The sequence below is a fragment of the Pangasianodon hypophthalmus genome, chromosome 7, assembly GCF_027358585.1.
Source record: "Pangasianodon hypophthalmus isolate fPanHyp1 chromosome 7, fPanHyp1.pri, whole genome shotgun sequence".
NCBI classification, from domain to species: domain Eukaryota; kingdom Metazoa; phylum Chordata; class Actinopteri; order Siluriformes; family Pangasiidae; genus Pangasianodon; species Pangasianodon hypophthalmus.
In genome coordinates this window covers 29410475-29434433 of record NC_069716.1, presented here as the reverse complement: position 1 = coordinate 29434433, position 23959 = coordinate 29410475, and the positions used below count along the sequence as shown (strand labels likewise).

The 23959-nt window shown below is 45.3% G+C and overlaps 2 protein-coding genes across 3 annotated transcripts in view; both read left to right on the top strand.

Moving 5' to 3' along the window:
• The first annotated feature begins 2328 nt into the window (after positions 1-2328).
• Positions 2329-18209, top strand: sntb2 (syntrophin, beta 2). 2 transcript variants are annotated; one of them, XM_034306199.2, is made up of 7 exons: positions 2329-3072; positions 12299-12473; positions 12713-12914; positions 13404-13546; positions 13967-14163; positions 14438-14646; positions 15107-18209. In XM_034306199.2, exons 1-7 carry the CDS (start codon positions 2436-2438, stop codon positions 15197-15199), a joined length of 1656 nt encoding a protein of 551 aa, XP_034162090.1. In that variant the 5' UTR covers positions 2329-2435; the 3' UTR covers positions 15200-18209. The 2 variants fall into 2 exon arrangements, with proteins under 2 accessions (XP_034162090.1, XP_053091340.1); XM_053235365.1 differs by lacking the exon at positions 14438-14646.
• A 670-nt stretch (positions 18210-18879) lies between these two features.
• The window catches only part of vps4a (vacuolar protein sorting 4 homolog A), a 14414-nt gene continuing 9334 nt past the window's right edge, over positions 18880-23959 (top strand). Inside the window, exon 1 of the mRNA XM_026946605.3 lies at positions 18880-19118. Coding sequence (XP_026802406.1) covers positions 19098-19118 — 21 coding nt within the window. The 5' untranslated portion in view covers positions 18880-19097. The remainder of the gene's footprint in view (positions 19119-23959) is intronic.

The following is a 23959-nucleotide window of genomic DNA, read 5'->3' as shown; positions in this document are numbered from 1 at the left end:
TGTGTGTGAGTGTGTGTGTGTGTGTGTGTGAGTGTGTTTGAGAGGTGAAACAGAGGTTACACATGTCCTCTGTAAGCGTAACCCAGCTGTGTAAAACTGTGTGAGCACCAGATTTACACCACCATCAGGTTTGGAACTAAATATTTACATTTATATTTAATAAAGCTTTCATTTCATTGTGATGCATTGTGGGTCGTCGGAGTGGTTGCTATAGTGATGATGCGGTCTTTATTTACCTCAACTTTAAGGTTCCAGAAATGAGAACAGTGCAGAATAAAACTGGCTGAATAAAAGCCTGCTGTAAGAATTCACTCCTAGGAGAAAAAAATTGGGGATACTATGCAAAAATATCAAAAGCTGGTGAGTGAAATCATTGAACAAACGTTCGAACATCACAGAATACATCTTATATTTCTCAGTTTGAGATGTTAGACGTGAAGCTCCTCATGGATCTGGTTTGTAACGCATTTGCGTTTAGCAGGCTGAAGATATTCCACAAGGGGGCGCTGTCGGTGTTCCAGTGAAGATGGCTGTACGGGAATCGCGACAGTGGTAACACCACATCACCGACACTAGCGTGCTACCTACCATCTTTTTTTTTTTTTTGTTAATGTTAATTAGTTAGCTAGCTAACATGAATCGCTACCTACGTTTCTTAGCTATCTTTAACTAGCTAACTAGCTTTAACTTTTAAACAGGTAACGATTAGCACTAACTGTATATAATGACTGCAGGATACATTTGATAAAATGTGACGTTATTTAATCTAATCAGAAAAACTTTTTTATAAAAGTGAGAACTTTGGGTGTTTACATTTCAGTCAGAGTGAAAGATTTTATTACGTCTTTTTCAAAGACGTGCAGCTTCATATTTTGAGTATTAACATAATTAATGGTGTATTATTCAAGATTATTCAGGACTGGAGCTCTAGCGAAAAACTTCACAACAGCGGGTGAAATACAACAACATTGAAAAATTTTTTTCTCCTTTTTGCATTTTTGTGAGTTTCTTATTCAGTTTTTTACGCAAGGAACTTAAGTTGTGTCCCAGATGACGTACTACACACTTACATTACGCATTATGTACTCTACCGTCCAGTGTATGAATTTTAGAAGTGTAGTATCATCTCACATGGAACGCTAACGTTTTTTTTTAATAACCGAAAGTACGAGCCGTTTCTCAGTCGATGGCAAATGACGTCGAACGCATGTAACCACGACGCTGCTAGCTTTAGCAGAAAACCCAGCGTCAACAAAAACGAATTTCTTCCTTTTACTGTTTATGTCAGTATTAATTTTTATGCCCAACATCAACATGACCTTTTTGATTCTGAGCAAATTTGAGCCAGTGTCAGTGCCTGGTAGCCCCGCCCCTCTTCCGCTACGTAAGCAAAGCTGCGACCGTCGCATGCATGAAGAGTTTTTTCGTTTTTCGTTCCGGGTATTTGAGGTGCACTACACAATGGCGTAGAATAGTGCGTACAGTAAGTATGCGATTTGGGACGCACCTTTACTGAATTCCTCCATGTTTTTCTTTCTGAACAGACCGAGATAGGGGCGGAGCAAAAGGGTATTTGGGGGCGTGTCTATAAAATGACTGACAGATAAGCACTGCACACGCTAATGCAGTTTTCCAAGCAGGTTTTCTCAGCCACATAATACACTTCTACCTGAACAATTCTTTTCGATCATGTTTTACGTCTTTTATATAAAGAACAAAATAAAAAAGTCAATATTACACCTTTAATATAAACACTTCCTTGTTAGTCTGAACAGGTTTATATACCGAGCGCTAGCGATATGATGTGTGTGAAGTGAGGAACGCTGTCTGTAGCGCAATAACCTGAAAAATTCAGGTCTTTTATCGTGTGAAAATTTTTGAAGTATTTGTGATTATCGGTTCATTATTGTTGGTGTTCTGATGAAAAAAAAACACACAGTAGAAACCCTCATAAAGTTTGTAATGGTTTTAATGGTTGTAATGGGAATTGTACTGGTTTTAATGGAAGCTCTGATGGTCCCTGTGGGTCTCTACTGGGAATTTGTTGCTGTCTGTTGGTGGCATGTTGTGTCTAGTGGATACCATTAAGGACCAGTAATGGTTTTAATGGTTAGCTGATGGTTTGTAATGGTGTTTGTAGTGGAAACCATTAGAATTTCTGTCATTGTTTCTATTGTATTATTTATGTAAAATGTGAGTAAAAATCTGCTGTGATTCCAGATGTTGAAGTTTTTTAGGCAGGAAGCGGATCTGACCAATCAGAGCAGAGCAGAGCGGAGAGGGCGTGGCTTTGGCTCTCTCTCTCTCTCTCTCTCTCTCTCTCTGTAAGTGGGAGTGTCATATTGAAGTGTACTTAGTGCGCATTACGGAAACGAGTGTTTGAAAAACTTTTATTATTATTAATATTATGAGTTTAAAAAAGTGGTGACCCAAACATGGCGATCTGGACTCGCGCGGACCGGAACGGACAACTGGACCTGCTGCTGCGGGACCGCTGGGTTCGGGTCACCGCGGAACTCACGCGCGAAACTTTGACTTTGACGGCGGAGGGAGAACCGAGCGGGACCGAGAGCCACAGCCCTGCATCCGGGACACGAACCGCCGTGGCTAACGGGACCGACCCGGGGAAGCAGAACCGCGCGCAGAGCCCGAACTTATCCGGGGAACAGAACCACTTCAAACTGGGCGGAAGTAACGGAGCATCCGGAGAGTACCACATCCACTACGGCAAGTCTTCTGAGTTCGGAAGTCCGGGATCGGGGTTCGGTTGTAGACCCGGTGATTCCAGTTCTTCATCATCATCATTATTATCATCATCATCGGAACCGGTCCGGAAAGTTCGGGTGGTCAAACAGGAATCTGGCGGATTAGGAATCAGTATTAAAGGAGGTCGGGAGAACAGGATGCCCATACTGATTTCCAAGATTTTCCCGGGACTGGCGGCGGATCAGAGCCGGGCTCTGCGGGTCGGAGACGCCATTCTGTCCGTGAACAGGAGCGACCTCCGGGAAGCCACACACGACCAGGCGGTACAGGCGCTGAAGAAGGCCGGGAAGGAGGTGACGCTGGAGGGTAAGAGAATCACGCGAGCGCGGGGATTCCATCAGGGCCTCCGCGTCTGAATAGCAAACCTAGTCAAAAACGCATGCTATCGCACTAAATAGCATGTTTAACCCCAACACATAACCGAGTCAGAGTACTATTTTGACATACTATATAGTACGCTAGTGTGAATATTGAGATTTAACCGCAATGGAAAGCGAAAATAACCTGATTCAAATCACGAGTAAGTTAGCTAGTCAGATCAAATTAGATCAGCCTCAGAGGGCGAGTTATGTCTGAGTTTAGGGGGGTCTGACCTACATAACTAAATCCATAAGTTTTTCCCTAAACCAGGTAAATATCTATAAGTAAGTTTTAAGGTTTTTAAAAATTATTGATCCGACGCAGTGTTAATAGTTGAGGCTAAAAGTGTTGACAGAAAAGCGCACGCAAATGAAACCAAAATTCAGACACCCCTACAACGGACCGTACCATTATAAAACCGTTAGTATTGCACCATCAGTGTGTGATGATATGATAAGATATCGCGATATATCAGTACCACGATACACTTTATCTTCTGAATAATCAGGTGTAAGTGCTTTTAGAATTTCATCCTTTAAAATGTAACTGATTGGAGAAAGGATGTTAAATTTATTATTATTATTATTATTATTATTATTATTATTATTATTATTATTTATACCTGTTACAATTGTTCCGCCTTTTCCTTTTTTACTTAATTTTAATTTTAATTTTATAATTTTAGATAATTTTATGAATGTTGGAAAGAAAAAAAACACCAGAACCCCTTTTTCTTTCTTGATTTTTTTTTTTGTATAATTTGCACTCAGAGTCTGATTTATGTTTAAGTTAGAAATAAGAATTGAAGTAAGAATAAAATCTATTTAGCGATGACTTCATTCCGGCTACTCTAATCTAGTCTAATCTAATGTGTGTGTGTGTGTGTGTGTATGTGTGTGTGTGTATGTGTGTGTGTGTATGTGTGTGTGTGTGTGTGTGTGATCGATCTTCATTAGCAGCAGTGTGTAAATGTGCAGGAGGAATGTGTGTGTGAGTCGTGATGTTTAGACAGACGCTATAACACATTACTGACAGAAAGCTCAGTGTTTACACATGACTCCATTCCCCAAATCCACATTTTCTAAACATTGTGGAGTTTATTTAACACGTCTTAAAGCAGACTAAAGAAACAGTTCAGATGAAAATAAAATGTACACAACGCAATGTCTGTCTTTACTCTGGATACATTCGATTGCTGCTTTAGTTCTGCGCTGAGGCTACGAGGCTGATGTAGCTAACAAGTAAAGGAAGCGTATAGCTACCAGTTTAACACTAAATCTGCGTGAGGAAATAATCAGCACTCGAATCTCTCGTCTCAGTAACACTGTTTGTACATGAACAGTAGGGCTGCACAATACATCGAAATTATTTAAAAATATTGCGATAACAAAATACTTATGAAATACTTTAATACTTATGAAAAGTCAAAGTTTTAGGGCGAAGATGATAGCAGAGAGAACACTTTCTTTTCCTCAGAAGAACATGAAACGTATGTCAGTCATGTCATTTTCAGCTTTTAAATATATGTATAAATATAATTTAAGTTGTCTAATTTTAGACACTTAGAGCATTATCATATCGCATTATTTAACAAGTTATTTCATTTTTCTTCAATATCGTGCAGCCCTAATGAACAGTTCTATAAAATATCAGAATTAGTGGATTTAAAATAAAGACAAATCAGATTTTATCTTTGACAGATTTCAGATTTCGCCTCAAATAACGTATAAATTAAATAGTATAAATAGTATAAATATTTATCTATTACATTATTCCAATACAGATACATCATCGCACTCCTAATAATAATAATAATAATAATAATAATAATAATTTCTATAGTGTCTTTCCTCTGCAGCTTAATATACAACAAATAAGGAAATATTACGCGTATATTACCTTATATGGAATAACTCAGGGTAATGTGTAAGGCATAATCCACTTTAGCGTCCATTTTAATGCACGATGTGGAGGCAAAGAAGTGACACGGCCGAGACACAGAGATAAAGTCGTGCGATAAGATTACATTTATGAATGTAGGAATGAATTATAGTAAATAGTTATTAGAGAGAGAGATAGAGAGATATATCTCTGTACCGCATCTCTACTAATAACGAAACTGGGAGTTTAACGCCTCTACGTTGCTATGGTTACGCTTGTTTATAGGCAGCGCATTCATATCAATCGGTGATTGAACTGACTGGATCTACCTGCGTATTCAACACACACCTTCCAGCCAATCAGAATCCAGTATTCAGACAGACGATGGTGTAATATATTTATCCTGCCTGAAGTGACAAGTTGGTAAAAACTGAGTTATATCCTGTGCACAAAGATGTTTTTAGTGCTCTTTCATCAGTATAAAGACACTTCAGGAAGTTCTCTCTCTTTTCTATCTCTTTTCTCTCTCATTTCACTCTTTTCTCTCTCCTTTCTCTCTCTTTTCTCTCTCTTTTCACTCTCCTTGCTCTCTCTTTTCACTCTCCTTGCTCTCTCTTTTCACTCTCTTTTCTCTCTCCTTGCTCTCTCTTTTCACTCTCCTTTCTACCTCTTTTCTGCCTCTTTTCTCTCTCTTTTCTCTTTTCTCTCTCTTTTCACTCTCTTTTCTGCCTCTTTTCTCTCTTTTCTATCTCTTCTCTCTCTCTTTTCTGCCTCTTTTCTCTCTTTTCTATCTCTTCTCTCTCTCTTTTCTATCTCCTTTCTTTCATCTCCAAAACCAAAACTGTAAAACAGTAAAGTAAGCACTATGTTTTTAAAAACGTGTCGGAGAAGCTATCGAAGCTTTTAAGTTATCGAGTTCCTAGCACAGTTAACGGACTACTGTGTACTGTAGTGTATATTTTGATTTATACACAGATCATTTATTACTACACACGTCCTTCAACTACATTACTGAACACACACACACACACACACACACACACATGTGGAAAACGAATCCCATATGAACAGTGCTTTAAACTCTCCATGCGCCAGTGTGTCTCTTCACTGAAGACACGTCCTTTTGTTTATTCTCCGCTCTAATCTCCGCACAGCAACACAAACGCCTCTTTTCATGCCGTGGAGTCTGAACTCACCGACACGCAACAACAAACACACTGAGTCACCCTGAGAAAACCGCTACGGGAAGAAAAAAACCCCTAAAGACCGCGTGGTTTGGTGGTACAGAAACACATCAGTTTATTACAGGGAACATGTGGGTGGAGCTAGAATTAGCACTGAACAGTGATTGGTCAAATATAATCATCGCAACTCACACACTAGTTTACTAAATAATGTAGTGCACTACTTCATATACATATACGTATGTAGTGTACTATTTAGAGCTATTGTATCTAATTAGGGGGCGGAGCTTAGTGGAGTGTAACGATAGACATCAGCATCATGTGGGTAGTGATGTCATCACGATATCCTTCAGAGAAACTCCGCCCACTTTAACAGGTACAGTGTACGTGATTTGTAAGGCTAGTTAACGATGAGGTAACTACTGGTTAGTCGATCTATAAAATAAACACCGTCAAGATGTCTGGCCAAAACAGAACTGTGTGTGTGTGTGTGTGTGTGTGTGTGTGTATGTATGTATGTATGTGTGTGTGTGTTTAGGGGCGGAGCCTCATAGTCTGGTATCGTGTGACTTTATCAGTTCTCCTTTTTAAGTAAGAGTGTTGTGATATGTGTGTGAGCTGATGTAGAACGGCGCAAGTTCCTCCATGTCTGCTTTGTGTGTGTGTGTGTGTGTGTGTGTGAGGTTAATATCTAACACTCTAACGAGAAACAGACGTGGTGTGTGAATACTGCGTCTGGATCTAGTCCACATCCCCCCCACACCAACACACACACACACACACAGTTAAGTCTGAAGCTATACCCATTTATATAATATAGAATTCTGAATATAATTGCTGGGAAGATTCTTGCGAGAATCATCCTCAACAGGCTGATCGACTCCATCTCGGAAAAGTCCCTCAGTGTGGATTCAGACCTGGCCGCAGCACTGTCGACATGATCTTCACAGTCAGGCAGATCCAGCAAAAATGCATCGAGCAGCATACGGATCTCTACACCGTCTTCATCGATCTTACAAAAGCCTTTGACACCATGAATAGGGAAGCGCTGTGGACCATTCTTGCAAAGTTTGGGTGCTCTAGAAAGTTTACAAACCTGATCCGCCTTTTCCACGATAGGATGACAGACCTTTTCCTCTCAAATGGTGACGTTTCACTTCCGTTTGATATTTCAAAAGGATGTGTGCTTGCTCTCATCCTCTTCAACTTGTTCTTCACCTGCGCTCTACAAGGAGTTGAGAGAGGAGTGTACCTGCGATACAGACTGGATGGCTCCCTCTTTGATCTTCGAAGACTAAATGCTAAATCCAAGACCATCGTATGGCTGATCCTTGATGCATTGCTTGCTGATGATTGTGCTCTCATGGTGCACTCAGAGTCTGATCTCCAAGGCATTCTTGACAGATTTGTAGAAGCCGCAAACCTCATTGGGCTCACCATCAGTCTTAGCAAGACCGAGGTCCTATTCCAGCCTGCTCCTGGCTCCAGAGCAGCTCTTCCTACAATTACTATAGAGGGAACAGAGCTGAAGACAGTCGAGCACTTTAAGTACCTCGGGACCATCATCTCTTCTGACGGCTCGCTAGACAAGGAGATTTCAGCTCACATCAGCAAATCCAGCCAATCCCTCAGCTGTCTGCGCATAAGAGTCCTGAACCATAGGAGCATCAAGCTGGCTACCAAGATCAGAGTGTACTTCTCTGTGGCTGTGAAACCTGGACATTGTACAGAAAGCACCTGAAACAGCCTGAGAAATTCTCTAAGGTCTATTATGGGCATTAAATGGCAGGACAGAGTGACAAATCTAGAGGTTCTGGACAGAACCGGCCTGGTCAGTATCGAGGCCATGATCATTAAGGCCCAGCTTCACTGGACAATCCACATTATACGCATGGACAGTTCCCGCATCCCACACCAGATCCTTTACAGAACACTGTCTCAAGGCCACAGGAGCCGTGGTCGTCCAAGGAAGTGTTACAAAGCCTGCATTAAAAATAGTCTGAAGTCTTTGACTTCCCCGTGGCAGAGCTGGAATCCAGAGCCGAGGACAGACCCGGCTGGTGTGCAGCAACCAACTAGGCCTACAAGTTAGATCGCTGTCGATGAGAAAGAGCCATGGCTGCCAGACAACACGGGAAAACTCCTACAGCTGCTCCATTTACATTTATGGCATTCAGCAGATGCCCTTATCCAGAGCGACATACAATTATCTCATTTATACAACTGAGCAGTTGAGGGTTAAGGGCCTTGATCACGGGCCCAGCAGCGGTAGTTTGGCAGTGCTGGGTTTGAACTCAGAACAACCTTCTGATCAGAAGTCCAACGTCTTAACCACTGAGGTACCACCTGCTCCACCAACAGCATCCTTTCTGTGTCCTTACTGTCCCAGAGTGCGCATCCAGAATACGTCTTCTTAGTTACACACGTTTGCACCACAGGAAGACTGCACAAAAAGCGACATCATCGTAATCGACGGTCAACCAAGAGAGATTCTGATTCGATAAATATGAGACTTTCTTAGCCACTGATTTGGGGGCGGGGCTACCTATGAGCTTGATTTGTGGTGTCACTAAATAAACACAGCTGTGGACCAATCACAGTCTGATCTGCAACATCGTTACAGGATGACAAGACTGTACCCGAAAACTTTTATATACGAAAGCTTCCGTGTGTGTGTTTGTGTGTGTCATCAAACTCAATAAGTGGCATGTGACACTCATGTACACATTGCTGTCATGGAAACTTTAAGATATCATCATCACCCCTCATTGGTAAGGAGGCTGGGTCACAACGCAGCAGTGCGTTGTGGGTAAAATACGATACTGAAGACTGGAGTAACGTTAGCGTCTTAATCTGTCTAACCTTCTGAGTGGACGAGGATGAGGATGGAGTTGAGGGGGAGAGGATGAGGACGAGGGGGAGTGGACGAGGGGGGAGTGAACGAGGTTGAGGGGGACTTGATGAGGATGGAGTGGACGAGGTTGAGGGGGAGAGGACGAGGTTGAGGGGTAGAGGACGAGGACAGAATAGATGAGGATGGAGTGGACGAGGTTGAGGGGGAGAGGACGAGGTTGAGGGGGAGAGGACGAGGACAGAATAGATGAGGATGGAGTGGACGAGGTTGAGGGGGAGAGGACGAGGTTGAGGGGGAGAGGACGAGGACAGACTAGACGAGGGGAGGGGACGAGGATGAGGACAGAGTGGACGAGGGGGAGGGGACGAGGATGAGGGTGAGGATGGAGTTGATGAGGGGAAGTGGACGAGGATGAGGACAGAGTGGACGAGGGGAAGTGGACGAGGGAGAGCATTAAAAACTGGATTGGAATTCAGCAGTTTTTTTTTTTTTTTTTTGTACATATTTTAAGTTTCTCTTGAGATCTTAGAGTTCTGCTGATGACCACCTGCTTTCTTTTACAGTTGTGTGTGTGTGTGTGTGTGTGTGTGTGTGTGTGTGTGTGTGTGTGTGTGTGTAAGAGCCCCATAACCCCCTCACTGAGCCACACACTGTAGTGATTAGGGGCTCTGTGGTTTTGGAGGGAGAATGTTTCATCATAATGGATCTGGCACAAACCGCAAGGGATTGTGGGTAGAGGAGCGTGTGTGTGTGTGTGTGTGTGTGTGTTTTCCTGCGTTAGGCGGTGGGTTCTGAAGTGTTTGAGGATCAGTTATTTGAGGCTTGGATGCACACACACACACATATACTCTGGTCCTCCTGTGTGATGGCCTGATTAAAATGAGGGCTGAGTGACAAGTCTAATGAGCTCCTTAATGACACACACACACACACACACACACACACACACACACACACACACACACACAGAAAGTTCTGGAACGTTCCACTGAAAGCTCTGACTGTTGTGTGTTATTTAGTTAAATGTTGTTTAACAGGGTGTGTTTTTCCAGATTTGTAATGTTCTATACTGTGTGTATAAATGAGCACACACACACACACACACACACACACACATTACAGATATTATATATGTTCCATCATCACTGTTCCCTGACAGCTTATAATGATTTTTTTCATAATTAAATAATAATCAGTATAATTAATTTTTAATAATTACAATAGTAATTTGTATAATACAGTTTGATAATAATGGTTATAATAATTTATCATTTCTAATTAAAATTAATGATTTAATTGTGATTAATTTAGCGTACTTCACACACTGGAAATGTCTAAGGCCGGTTCCGCTTGTGGATCTAGAACCCTGGCTTTCATTTGGGTCGGTTCTGGCTGTTGAAGGTGAAGTGAAAAGAAAAACAAAAAGAGCAAACATTACACACACACACACACACACACACACACACACACACACACACACTGATATGGCTGTTTCTGTATCTGTATACTTCACCACCATCCAAACACAGTTACAGAGCCTTATTACACACACACACACACACACACATTACACTAATGCTTCACCCAGCGGAGTTTATGTAATCCTTCTCTACATCCAGGAATGATCTCATCTGTGTGTGTGTGTGTGTGTGTGTGTGTGCGCACAAAGGAAAGCTAACACACACACACACACACAAAGCCCTGCCCTGGAGTGTGTGAGGCTGAACAGTGATTGAATCTGCTTTCTGTACATTTATGGAAAAAAAATCAAATCCAAAAGACCGTGTGTGTGTGTGTGTGTGTGTGTGTGTGTGTGTGTGTGTGTGTGTGTGTGTGTGTGTGTGTGAAGGCGAGTGGTGGTCAGTGGTGTAGTCAGGAATTCATTTCTGGGTTGGTGAGGAAGTGTATTAAAGGTGCAGTAGTTACTTTTTATTTCTTGCTTGTACAAATAATCTGGAATGTACATAAAACATGATAAAAAAAACACCACGTAAATCTGTGTCCTTAGCAAAAGTTTATTAAGTCACTGAAAACTGACTTGAGGTCCGGAGCGCTTGTTCGTGTGTGGACGCGCTCACTTCCTGTGTCAGTCATTTTATAGACGCTATACGGGCCACCTAAGATCCTGGGGGCGGAGCTTCGTGAACAATCATTCAAATGTCAAACTCACGTAACCGTTAGAGACCTAAACTCCAAAAAATAAATAAATAAATGCTTTCTTTTCCTCCTCCTGGAGTAAACCTCCAGCACTTCATCTGCCACTTCAGGAATGCATGCTCCTGATTGGCTAATCCTGTTTCACACCGTAGTAGCCAATCAAATGCGAATAAACAAACAATGACGGTATAAACAAACAATTTTGCTCGGTAACTGTGCTAAAATGATGTTCAAATACAATACATATAAAGATTTGCGCTGTACGTGTGTTTATGTTCACCATGCCTAAATCCTCCTGCACTGTGGATGGGGGCGGAGTCAGCCTGCAAGAGGCCACGCCCACCAGGAGAGAAACGTTACATTATGACAGAAGAACTGACGGAGTGATGCGTGTAGTGATGAGTTACTCAAATCCATAATAGCAAAAATAATTCAGTAATTCAGATAACTGATGCGTTAAAAAAATAATTCATGTTTTTAAATAATTTAACAGGCTAGTGAGGTAATTTGTCTGTAACTCTGATTATTTAAAAATAAAAAATCCCTCTCTACGTCATCGTATCGTATCGTAGCAGATTGAGTATCATCAAATATCGAATTGTTGCTTTATGAGTTGAATTCATGTGACACTGTAGAAGTCGGAGGGCCGATCACACTAGACTTTCAGCATGAGAAAATTCTTCGGAAACTGCTGCGTGTGAATATGGGCAGCAACAGGAAATGACATCACACGCCAAGGTGTTGTGATTTCTTTATCCACACATTTTATCATGGATTCTGAATTAAGTAATTTTGTACCGTCCACAGAGCACTGCAGTATGTAATAACGTTACAGCAGTAAATATTTCAGAGGACCGTTGAAGCAATTACAAAATAATTTTATAAATATTTGTTTCAGTGTTAAAATATACCGACACTGCAGTCCTTCTGATGCTGGTTTTATATTCTTTTAAAGCTGTGTTGTGTTATAATCAGTGCGTCCTCCATCTTGGATTTTCTGAAGAGGTCACGCCATGACGTGATACGAATTCGCAGGTCAGAGTTCACCAAACCTTGTGTGTGTGTGTGTGTGTGTGTGTGTGTGTTTTCTCCGCAGTAAGGTATATCCGTGAGGTGTCTCCTCTCTTTAAGAAGCCGTTGGTTTTGTCAGAGCTGAGCTGGGACGGGAGCGAAGACTCTCCAAAACACAACACCACCAAAGACAGGAAGATCATTCCACTGAAAATGAGCTTCATCTGCAGGAACCTCACCATGCCTGACCTGGAGAACAGGTGTGTGTGTGTGTGTGTGTGTGTGAGACCAGTGTTTAATGCGTCACACGCAGTCTTTGGTGTTATGTAATTATCAGTTGTGCTGCTGCTCCATGATTGGCTGGATTAGATAACTGGATGAAAGAGCAGGTGTTCCTAATATAGTGGCCAGTTAGTTTAGAATGTGCTCTTATAATGTGGTGTGTGTGTGTGTATGTGTGTGTGTGTGTGTGTGTGTGTGTGTGTGTGTGTGTGTGTAGGCTGTTGGAGCTGCACTCTCCTGACGGTCAGCACTCGGTGGTTCTGCGCTGTAAGGACACGGCCACTGCACACTCCTGGTTCACCGCCATCCACGCCAACATCGCCGCGCTGCTGCCACACACACTCACACACATCAACGCCTACCTGAGCGCCTCCAGCACACACACACAGCTCAAACACATCGGCTGGCTCGCGGAGCAGGTACACACACACACACGCACATACACAGACACACACACACACACACACACACACACACGCACATACACAGACACACACACACACACACAGCTCAAACACATCGGCTGGCTCGCAGAGCAGGTACACACACACACACACACACGCACATACACAGACACACACACACACACACATACACACACACGCACACACACACACGCACATACACAGACACACACACACACACACACACACACACACACACAGCTGTGTACAAACTGCATGTGCGTCTTCATCACTTACAAGATCTTTCTGTGTTTGTCCATCTGTCTGTTTGTTTATTTTTTATACCTGCCTGCCTGTGTCTCTTTCTGTCTGTTTATCTCTCTGTCTGTTTATCCATCTATCTATCTATCTGTCTATCTATCTATCTATCTATCTATCTATCTATTTATCTGTCTGTCTGTCTGTCTGTCTGGCGTGTGTCTAACTGTATTTGTATTTGTTCAGGTAACTATGGAAGGTGGGCGTCACCAGTACAGGCCAGTCGTCATGGCGATGACGGAGAAAGACATCCTGCTGTTCGACTCGGTGCCGTGGACACGAGAGAGCTGGAGTACTCCACTGACCACACACACACTGCTGACCACCCGGTACACACACACACACACACACACACACACACACACACTGCTGACCACCCGGTACACACACACACACACACACACACACACACACACACACTGCTGACCACCCGGTACACACACACACACACACACACACACACACACACACACACACACACACACTGCTGACCACCCGGTACACACACACACACACACACACACACACACTGCTGACCACCCGGTACACACACACACACACACACACACACACACACACACTGCTGAACACCCGGTACACACACACACACACACACTGCTGAACACCCGGTACACACACACACTGCTGACCACCCGGTACACACACACACACACACACACACACACTGCTGCCTAAATTTCTAAAGTTAATCTCTCTTTCTCTCTCTCTCTCTCTCTCTCTCTCTGTAGACTCGTTCACTCGGGCAGTACTCGTGGTTCCCCATCTTTAGGGTCTGATCTTCTCTTCATGACTCGGACGGGTTCTAGTCGTGGTGTCGAGTCTCACGTGTTCCGTGTGGAGACGCACTGGGACCTGTCGTCATGGACACGATCGCTCGTACAGGGGACACACGCCGCCGCCGAGCTCGTCAAAGAGGTGTCCATAGGTGTGTGTGTGTGTGTGTGTGTGTGTGTGAGAGAGAGAGAGAGAGAGATGGGTGAGACGCAGACAAAGAGAGAGATAGAGAGAGAGAGAGACATTACACATTTATTGTTATTTCTAAAGAGTTTCCATTCTAACACACACAACATAGACACACAGACAGACATGTAACTGTAGTGCGTGTGTGTGTGTGTGTGCGCGTGTGCGTGTGTGTGTGTGTGTGTGTGCGCGCGTGTGCGTGTGTGTGTGTGTGTGTGTGTGTGTGCGCGTGTGCGCAGGGTGTGTGTTGAACAGGGAGGAGGTGTGTTTGGTGCTGCACTATGAGCGAGGCTTCACTGTGTTGAGAGGAGGAGGAGGAGGAGGAGGAGGAGGAGCTCCTGTAGGTGGCGCTGTGCTCCTTCACTACCCCTACGACAAACTGCGCAACTCCGCAGACGACGCAATCAGACTCCTGTATCTCGACTTCGGGGGGCCCGAGGGGGAACTGGTAACTAATCACTTCCTGTAACGTCATCGTTCGGGGGTTAACAGCGAGTGTGATGTCACTGCTATGACAGTTCACGTGACAGTTAAAGTGTGGAGCTGTGAACTGGCGTGGAAGAAAATGGTAGCACCTGCCTGTGAGGTGGTATAGCATATCCCTCCCCCCCACTGTTCAAGAATGGTTCATTCCAGTCATGATCCATTAATGGTTCATGCCACTAAAGTAGATAGATGTTGAATCTGGCACCCCTCTGTATTCAGGAATGGTTCGTTCCAGCTTCATATAACTAGAGAGATTGGTTATAAATCCGACACCCGTCTCCTTGAATAGTTCGTTCCAGTTTCACATAAACAAATAGATGGTGAATAGTTCAGGAATGGTTTGCTCCTACAGACATATCTTTGTTGGTCTTTGTTAATGTGTGTGTGTGTGTGTGTGTGTGTGTGTGTGTGTGTGTTGGCAGGTGTTTGATTTGCACTCCAACCCAAAGCCGGTGGTGTTTGTTCTCCACTCGTTCCTGTCGGCCAAACTCGCACGCCTGGGCCTGATCACGTGAGACTGACGGAGAAATGGAGAGACGGAGAGAGAGAGTGGTGGGAAGTGAGGGATGGAAGGATGAATAGAGAGAGTGTTCCATAAATACTCCTCCTGTTACACACACATTTATCTCACTTAATAGAGTATCTTAATGGATTATGTGAATTCTGTTCCATTCACATAAACCTATATGCACGTGTGTGTGTGCGAGAGAGAGTGTGTGAGAGTGTGTGAGAGTGTGTGAGAGTGTGTGAGAGTGTGTGAGAGTGTGTGAGAGTGTGTGTGTGAGAGTGTGTGTGAGAGAGTGTGTATGCATGGTTCAGGTTAACCAGACGTGCCTTTGTGTATCTAATCAGAGATAAACATAGGATGACATCGCTAAATATGCAAAACTATAGTATTAATGTGTGTGTGTGTGTGTGTGTGTGTGTGGATATTTGTCTTGTCAAGACTGTTACCTTCTATGAGTGTGTGTGTGTGTCAGATAGTGAGGCATTCCAGTGCATGATTATAGCTGTGTGTGTATGTGTGTGTGGGTGTGTGTGTGTGTGTGTGTGTGTGTGTGTGTGTTTAACAGCTATCACATCATTCTCTTATACGCATAAATGATGTTAAAGCCCTCTGATTGGCTGTTAGAGAGTAAGCGAGCGACCAATCAGAGCGGTGCGTCACCCTGCTGATGGTCACATGGAGCGGATGTTTACAGAAACACGGCTCTGTGTCATGAATATTTTCTTTATACGGCACTTAAAAAAACATTAAAGGAGTTTTTTCGGATAATTGGAACAGTTTAAATGACAAAAAACTAAAGAAACTTATTTCAGTAAATCCGAACGCTGATTAATTTCCGAGTTAGCAGGATCGGAGTGTTGATCGAAGTGTTTGTGTAAAATAAATAATAAGTCTAGTTAATGATATCAGTGTAGAGGTGTTAGTTATGCTGCGTTCATGATCAAATGGGAACTGGGAAGTTTCTGACTTCCTGGTAGGAACGAGTCGTAATTCCCACTCGGAATGTCTGAGTTGTGATTCCGTGACGTCACTTCCACATGGCGGCTCTCGTCGTGAAAAGTTTTTGACCAAATTGCTCTTTTAACTCCAGTTCTGGCCGACAGCTTGCAGTGAGGATTCGTTTTATTCCCGACTCCAGGCGATTGAGTTGGTGCGAACGCTCTGTTGTGGGAAGTACGAGGTTCCGAGATGAAAAATTACGAGTTCTCAGTTATCATGAACGCAGCACAACAACAGCAACAACAACAACAACAGCAACGCTTAGAGAGAAGCCCTTCATCCGCTCTGCAGCTGCTCACCGTTACTGGCTCTGCGGTTGTCCCTCTGGAGAACCCATTAGGGTTCTATGTAGAACTTTATAACGCTTCTCCTCCTATCAGAGAAAACCATTCAGAAATCTCAGAATGCTGACTTAATTCCTGCCTCACACTCAGCGTTCCCGGGACAGACTACGGATTAGACGAGAGCACGAATAAACACGACGTAATAAAACATAACGGTTTTATTCATTTCCAAAAATTTGAAGCAGAATAAACTGAAACGTGTGCAGACATTAGAACTTACTAAATGTTCTGCACTTAAATTATATCCATATACCTTAAAGAAAATCCTTTAGTGTCCTCTCCAGGCCTCCGTACTGACAATCACTGACTAATTAATAATAATAATAATAATGATAATAATAATAATAATAATGATGTTTGGGGTTAAACAACATTCCACACACTGTGGGCCACTTTTCCGACATTCCGTGCGTGACTGTGGATTACGGGACGCTGTGAAGCGTGTGGGCGCGTCCCGATTATCAGTTAGAGGACATATCGTGATATTTAGTGTAATATTATAATCAGAGACATTCCAAAGGACAGTTACTGTTAGTTAGTCAGTTGTCAGTGACATGAAACACACACACACACACACACACACACACACACACACACAGAAACTGCCCCCTTGTGGCCTGGAGAGTCACACCTGATATAACACACACAGTAGGCTGAGTCTTAGGTGTTTTTTGAGGTAGGGGGCATTTTCTAGAACATTCCATAAATCAAACACACACTCACACACACTCACACACACACACACTCAGGGCAGCTAGCTCCTCTCCCTGCAACGAGCTTGTTAATTGTTTGACCTCACTCCTGTCGTTAATCAGGAAGCCGACACACACACACACACACACACGCACAGATCATCACTGATAAAGTAGTGTACTTGGTTGTGTGTGCACTTCTTAGTGGCCTTAGACATTTCCTCCTAAGAGCTGGAGGACAGCGAGCATATCAGATCTCACTCAGTGCTTTAAGTGTGTGTGTGTGTGTGTGTGTGTGTGTGTGCGCGTGTACTCAGTCTCCGGGAGATAAATTAGCCTTGTTTCCACCATGATGGAGATAAACATAAAACTGTCTTTCACTAAAACGTGGTCACTAAAATCAGGTTTTATAATGAGGATCGTTATAGGAACCTCACATCTGACCAATCAGAGATGGTTATTAGGACAAGCTCCGCCCCTGATCGATCCTGCTTCCTCTGGATCCCCTTAACTGAGCTGATGTGAGTGTGTTAGTGCTAAAGAATCTTTCAGTATACACACTTGTGTGATGTAGGACACACACACACACACACACACACACACAGAGGAGTGTGAGGAATGATGAATGTACTGTATGTTTGTACTCACCTCTGAGAATGTTTAATAGCATTTTAGCATTTCTCTTTAAATCTATCATCTGTTTATAAAAGCAAAATAGTTTTTTAAACTGCTTTTTTCTTCTGCACCAAAGTTTTGTACATGTGGCAGCTTTGCGTTCACACAATCATAAAACAAAAAAAATTAAAAAAAGAGAGAATATTAACATAGATCACACACACACACACTCTGCTGCTGCACCACTGTTCATACAGAATACTCTTTATAACATATACAGTGTTAAAATCTCTCTATAATGTGTAAATAAATAAATAAATACAATAAATACAGCATATAAATAAACAACTGTTACACATTTATAGCACTGCTGTGTGTCTGGCGTTTTATTTACAAATCGAAAAAGATTTTTTTTTAATTATGTTTGTGCAGTTTTGAAGAATGACCAATAGGGGGCAGCACATTTCCGGTTGTATTTTGCTGAATTATTTAAGTTTTTTTAATGAATAATAAACAATTAGTCTGTAGTATAATTACATATTTAATCACAATAAATATTATATTTTTAGGTATTTTTATTACACTTATTTTTTTTAATTAAGAATCTAAAAATTTAAATCAGATACTGCAGTACTATAGTCTCATCCGGGCATTTTGATTATAACTCCACCCATTTTGCTAGCTAGCTAAAATCAACCAAACAAAATACATCTATCGGCAATATTAATGCCCATTTAATAAGAATTAAACATATTTATTAGTTAATTTACTTATAAAAGCGGACAATATCGTTAAGAAAGCAGGCTCGTGCACAGGTGCATTGTGGGAAATGTAGTTTGTACGCCTCGACAGTTCTAGAATGGGCGGGAAAATTACCACAACATAAAATGCTATTCGAAAATTAAAAACAACACAAAAATATGAATAATTTCTGTAAGTGGTTACTTGCTGGCACAACGTAAGCTGCTAGAAGTATTTAAAAAAAATAATAATAATAAAAAAATCTGCTGAAATGAAGGCGGTGGAGTCACTTCCGGCGCCGCTGTGACGTCACTGCTCCCAGTGGCCTTCGGGGCTGTGCGCTGTGTTGCTGTTGATGAGAATTTAACGGTTTATTTACATTCGTTTTTTTGTTTTTGTGTGAGGGGAAAAAAACCAAAATTGTTACGAAAATTATTACAAAAAAGGTTTTGAGGCTGTCAGGAAAATAAAAAAGCCTAAACTGGAGGGAAAAATCGCACGAGCGTGAGATGAAATGACAACGTCAACATTACAGGTAACGGTACCGGAGCTGGCATTAGCCTAGCCTAGCTTAGCTTAGCTAGCAGAGAGATGCTAAACTGTGCTAATTATTTATTATTAAAATTAATAACATTAACGTATAAATGTAGGTTATACTAAACCTGCTATAGCTGTGTTGTTTTTATTCCCATTAATCATTGTGTAGCTGTGTATCTGAAGGCTAATCAATGCTAACTCCATTCTCCCATTCACTATACACATAAATTAGCTTAGCTTAGTTTAGCATAGCTGGCTAAGTATTTACAGTTGTCTGTTATGTATTGACTTGTGGTTTTATTAACACTTTTTATTTAGAATCTCTCAAAATCCTCAAGACTCAGAACTTATCTCTTAATCCAGCTACACAAAACTTTAAACTTTAATGAAAAAATATATATACAGTCTGGAATATATTCAAACAATGATTTACAGATTTTAATGTAAATCACAGTGTGTGTATGGACTGAAGTAGGGAACGGTGGAGTGTAGGGGAACGGTAGAACGTAAGGAGAGGTGTAGCGTAAGGAGATGGAGCGTAGGGAGAGATGTAGCGTAAGGGAGAGGTGTAGCGTAGGGGAAAGGTGGAGCGTAAGGAGATGGAGCGTAGGGGAACGGTGTAGCGTAAGGAGAGGTGTAGCGTAAGGAGAGGTGTAGTGTAGGGGAACGGTGTAGCGTAAGGAGAGGCGTAGCGTAGGGGAACGGTGTAGCGTAAGGAGAAGTGGAGCGTAGGGGAACGGTAGAACGTAAGGAGAGGTGGAGCGTAGGGAGAGATGTAGCGTAAGGGAGAGGTGTAGCGTAGGGGAAAGGTGGAGCGTAAGGAGATGGAGCGTAGGGGAACGGTGTAGCGTAAGGAGAGGTGTAGTGTAGGGGAACGGTGTAGCGTAAGGAGAGGCGTAGCGTAGGGGAACGGTGTAGCGTAAGGAGAAGTGGAGCGTAGGGGAACGGTAGAACGTAAGGAGAGGTGGAGCGTAAGGAGATGGAGCGTAGGGGAACGGTGGAGCGTAGGGGAACGGTGGAGCGTAGGGGAACGGTGGAGCGTAAGGAGATGGAGCGTAAGGAGATGGAGCGTAGGGGAACGGTGGAGCGTAAGGAGAGGTGTAGCGTAGGGCAACGGTGGAGCGTAAGGAGAGGTGTAGTGTAGGGGAACAGTGGAGCGTAAGGAGAGGTGGAGCGTAGGGGAACGGTGGAGCGTAGGGGAACAGTGGAGCGTAAGGAGAGGTGGAGCGTAGGGGAACGGTGTAGCGTAAGGAGAGGCGTAGCGTAGGGGAACGGTGTAGCGTAAGGAGAGGCGGAGCGTAAGGAGAGGTGTAGCGTAGGGGAACGGTGTAGCGTAGGGGAACGGTGGAGCGTAGCAGAACGGTGTAGCGTAAGGAGAGGTGGAGCGTAAGGAGAGGTGGAGCGTAGGGGAATGGTGTAGCGTAAGGAGAGGTGGAGCGTAAGGAGAGGTGTAGCATAGGGGAACGGTGTAGCGTAAGGAGAGGTGGAGCGTAGGGGAACGGTGTAGCGTAAGGAGAGGTGGAGCGTAGGGGAACGGTGTAGCGTAGGGGAACAGTGGAGCGTAAGGAGAGGTGGAGCGTAGGGGAACGGTGTAGCGTAAGGAGAGGTGTAGCGTAAGGAGAGGTGGAGCGTAGAGGAACGGTGGAGCGTAAGGAGAGGCGGAGCGTAGGGGAACGGTGGAGCGTAAGGAGAGGTGGAGCGTAGGGGAACGGTGTAGCGTAAGGAGAGGTGGAGCGTAGGGGAACGGTGTAGCGTAGGGGAACAGTGGAGCGTAAGGAGAGGTGGAGCGTAGGGGAACGGTGTAGCGTAAGGAGAGGTGTAGCGTAAGGAGAGGTGGAGCGTAGAGGAACGGTGGAGCGTAAGGAGAGGCGGAGCGTAGGGGAACGGTGGAGCGTAGCGGAACGGTGTAGCGTAAGGAGAGGTGGAGCGTAGCGGAACGGTGTAGCGTAAGGAGAGGTGGAGCGTAGGTCAACGGTGTAGCGTAGGGGAACGGTGTAGCGTAAGGAGAGGTGGAGCGTAGGGAGAGGTGGAGCGTAGGGGAACGGTGTAGCGTAAGGAGAGGTGGAGCGTAGGGGAACGGTGTAGCGTAAGGAGAGGTGGAGTGTAGGGGAACGGTGTAGCGTAAGGAGAGGTGGAGCGTAAGGAGAGGTGGATCGTAGGGGAACGGTGGAGCGTAAGGAGAGGTGGAGCGTAGGGGAACGGTGGAGCGTAAGGAGAGGTGGAGCGTAGGGGAACGGTGTAGCATAGGGAGAGGTGTAGCGTAGGGGAACGGTGGAGCATAGGGAGAGGTGGAGCGTAGGGGAACGGTGTAGCGTAAGGAGAGATGTAGCGTAGGGGAACGGTGGAGCGTAAGGAGAGGTGGAGCGTAGGGGAACGGTGTAGCGTAAGGAGAGGTGGAGCGTAGGGGAACGGTGTAGCGTAAGGAGAGGTGGAGCGTAGGGGAACGGTGTAGCGTAAGGAGAGGTGGAGCGTAGGGGAACGGTGTAGCGTAAGGAGAGGTGGAGCGTAGGGGAACAGTGGAGCGTAAGGAGAGGTGGAGCGTAGGGGAACGGTGTAGCGTAAGGAGAGGTGTAGCGTAGGGGAACGGTGTAGCTTAGGGGAACGGTGTAGCGTAGGGGAACGGTGTAGCGTAAGCAGAGGTGGAGTGTAGGGGAACGGTGTAGCGTAAGGAGAGGTGGAGTGTAGGGGAACGGTGTAGCGTAAGGAGAGGTGGAGCGTAAGGAGAGGTGTAGCGTAGGGGAACGGTGTAGCGTAAGGAGAGGTGGAGCGTAGGGGAACGGTGTAGCGTAAGGAGAGGTGTAGCGTAGGGGAACGGTGTAGCGTAAGGAGAGGTGTAGCGTAAGGAGAGGTGTAGCGTAAGGAGAGGTGGAGCGTAGGTCAACGGTGTAGCGTAGGGGAACGGTGTAGCGTAAGGAGAGGTGGAGCGTAGGGAGAGGTGGAGCGTAGGGGAACGGTGTAGCATAAGGAGAGGTGGAGCGTAGGGGAACGGTGTAGCGTAAGGAGAGGTGGAGTGTAGGGGAACGGTGTAGCGTAAGGAGAGGTGTAGCGTAAGGAGAGGTGTAGCGTAAGGAGAGGTGGAGCGTAAGGAGAGGTGGATCGTAGGGGAACGGTGGAGCGTAAGGAGAGGTGGAGCGTAGGTCAACGGTGTAGCGTAGGGGAACGGTGTAGCGTAAGGAGAGGTGGAGCGTAAGGAGAGGTGGAGCGTAGGGGAACGGTGTAGCGTAAGGAGAGGTGGAGCGTAGGGGAACGGTGTAGCGTAAGGAGAGGTGTAGCGTAGGGAGAGGTGGAGCGTAGGGGAACGGTGTAGCGTAAGGAGAGGTGGAGCGTAGGGGAACGGTGTAGCGTAAGGAGAGGTGGAGTGTAGGGGAACGGTGTAGCGTAAGGAGAGGTGGAGCGTAAGGAGAGGTGGAGCGTAGGGGAACGGTGGAGCGTAAGGAGAGGTGGAGCGTAGGGGAACGGTGTAGCGTAAGGAGAGGTGGAGCGTAGGGGAGAGGTGGAGCGTAGGGGAACGGTGTAGCATAGGGAGAGGTGTAGCGTAGGGGAACGGTGTAGCGTAAGGAGAGGTGGAGCGTAGGGGAGCGGTGTAGCGTAAGGAGAGGTGGAGCGTAGGGGAACGGTGTAGCGTAGGGGAACAGTGGAGCGTAAGGAGAGGTGGAGCGTAGGGGAACGGTGTAGCGTAAGGAGAGGTGTAGCGTAAGGAGAGGTGGAGCGTAGAGGAACGGTGGAGCGTAAGGAGAGGCGGAGCGTAGGGGAACGGTGGAGCGTAGCGGAACGGTGTAGCGTAAGGAGAGGTGGAGCGTAGGTCAACGGTGTAGCGTAGGGGAACGGTGTAGCGTAAGGAGAGGTGGAGCGTAGGGAGAGGTGGAGCGTAGGGGAACGGTGTAGCGTAAGGAGAGGTGGAGCGTAGGGGAACGGTGTAGCGTAAGGAGAGGTGGAGTGTAGGGGAACGGTGTAGCGTAAGGAGAGGTGGAGCGTAAGGAGAGGTGGATCGTAGGGGAACGGTGGAGCGTAAGGAGAGGTGGAGCGTAGGGGAACGGTGGAGCGTAAGGAGAGGTGGAGCGTAGGGGAACGGTGTAGCATAGGGAGAGGTGTAGCGTAGGGGAACGGTGGAGCATAGGGAGAGGTGGAGCGTAGGGGAACGGTGTAGCGTAAGGAGAGATGTAGCGTAGGGGAACGGTGGAGCGTAAGGAGAGGTGGAGCGTAGGGGAACGGTGTAGCGTAAGGAGAGGTGGAGCGTAGGGGAACGGTGTAGCGTAAGGAGAGGTGGAGCGTAGGGGAACGGTGTAGCGTAAGGAGAGGTGGAGCGTAGGGGAACGGTGTAGCGTAAGGAGAGGTGGAGCGTAGGGGAACAGTGGAGCGTAAGGAGAGGTGGAGCGTAGGGGAACGGTGTAGCGTAAGGAGAGGTGTAGCGTAGGGGAACGGTGTAGCTTAGGGGAACGGTGTAGCGTAGGGGAACGGTGTAGCGTAAGCAGAGGTGGAGTGTAGGGGAACGGTGTAGCGTAAGGAGAGGTGGAGTGTAGGGGAACGGTGTAGCGTAAGGAGAGGTGGAGCGTAAGGAGAGGTGTAGCGTAGGGGAACGGTGTAGCGTAAGGAGAGGTGGAGCGTAGGGGAACGGTGTAGCGTAAGGAGAGGTGTAGCGTAAGGAGAGGTGTAGCGTAAGGAGAGGTGGAGCGTAAGGAGAGGTGTAGCGTAAGGAGAGGTGTAGTGTAGGGGAACGGTGTAGCGTAAGGAGAGGTGTAGCGTAGGGGAACGGTGGAGCGTAAGGAGAGGTGTAGCGTAAGGAGAGGTGTAGCGTAAGGAGAGGTGGAGCGTAGGTCAACGGTGTAGCGTAGGGGAACG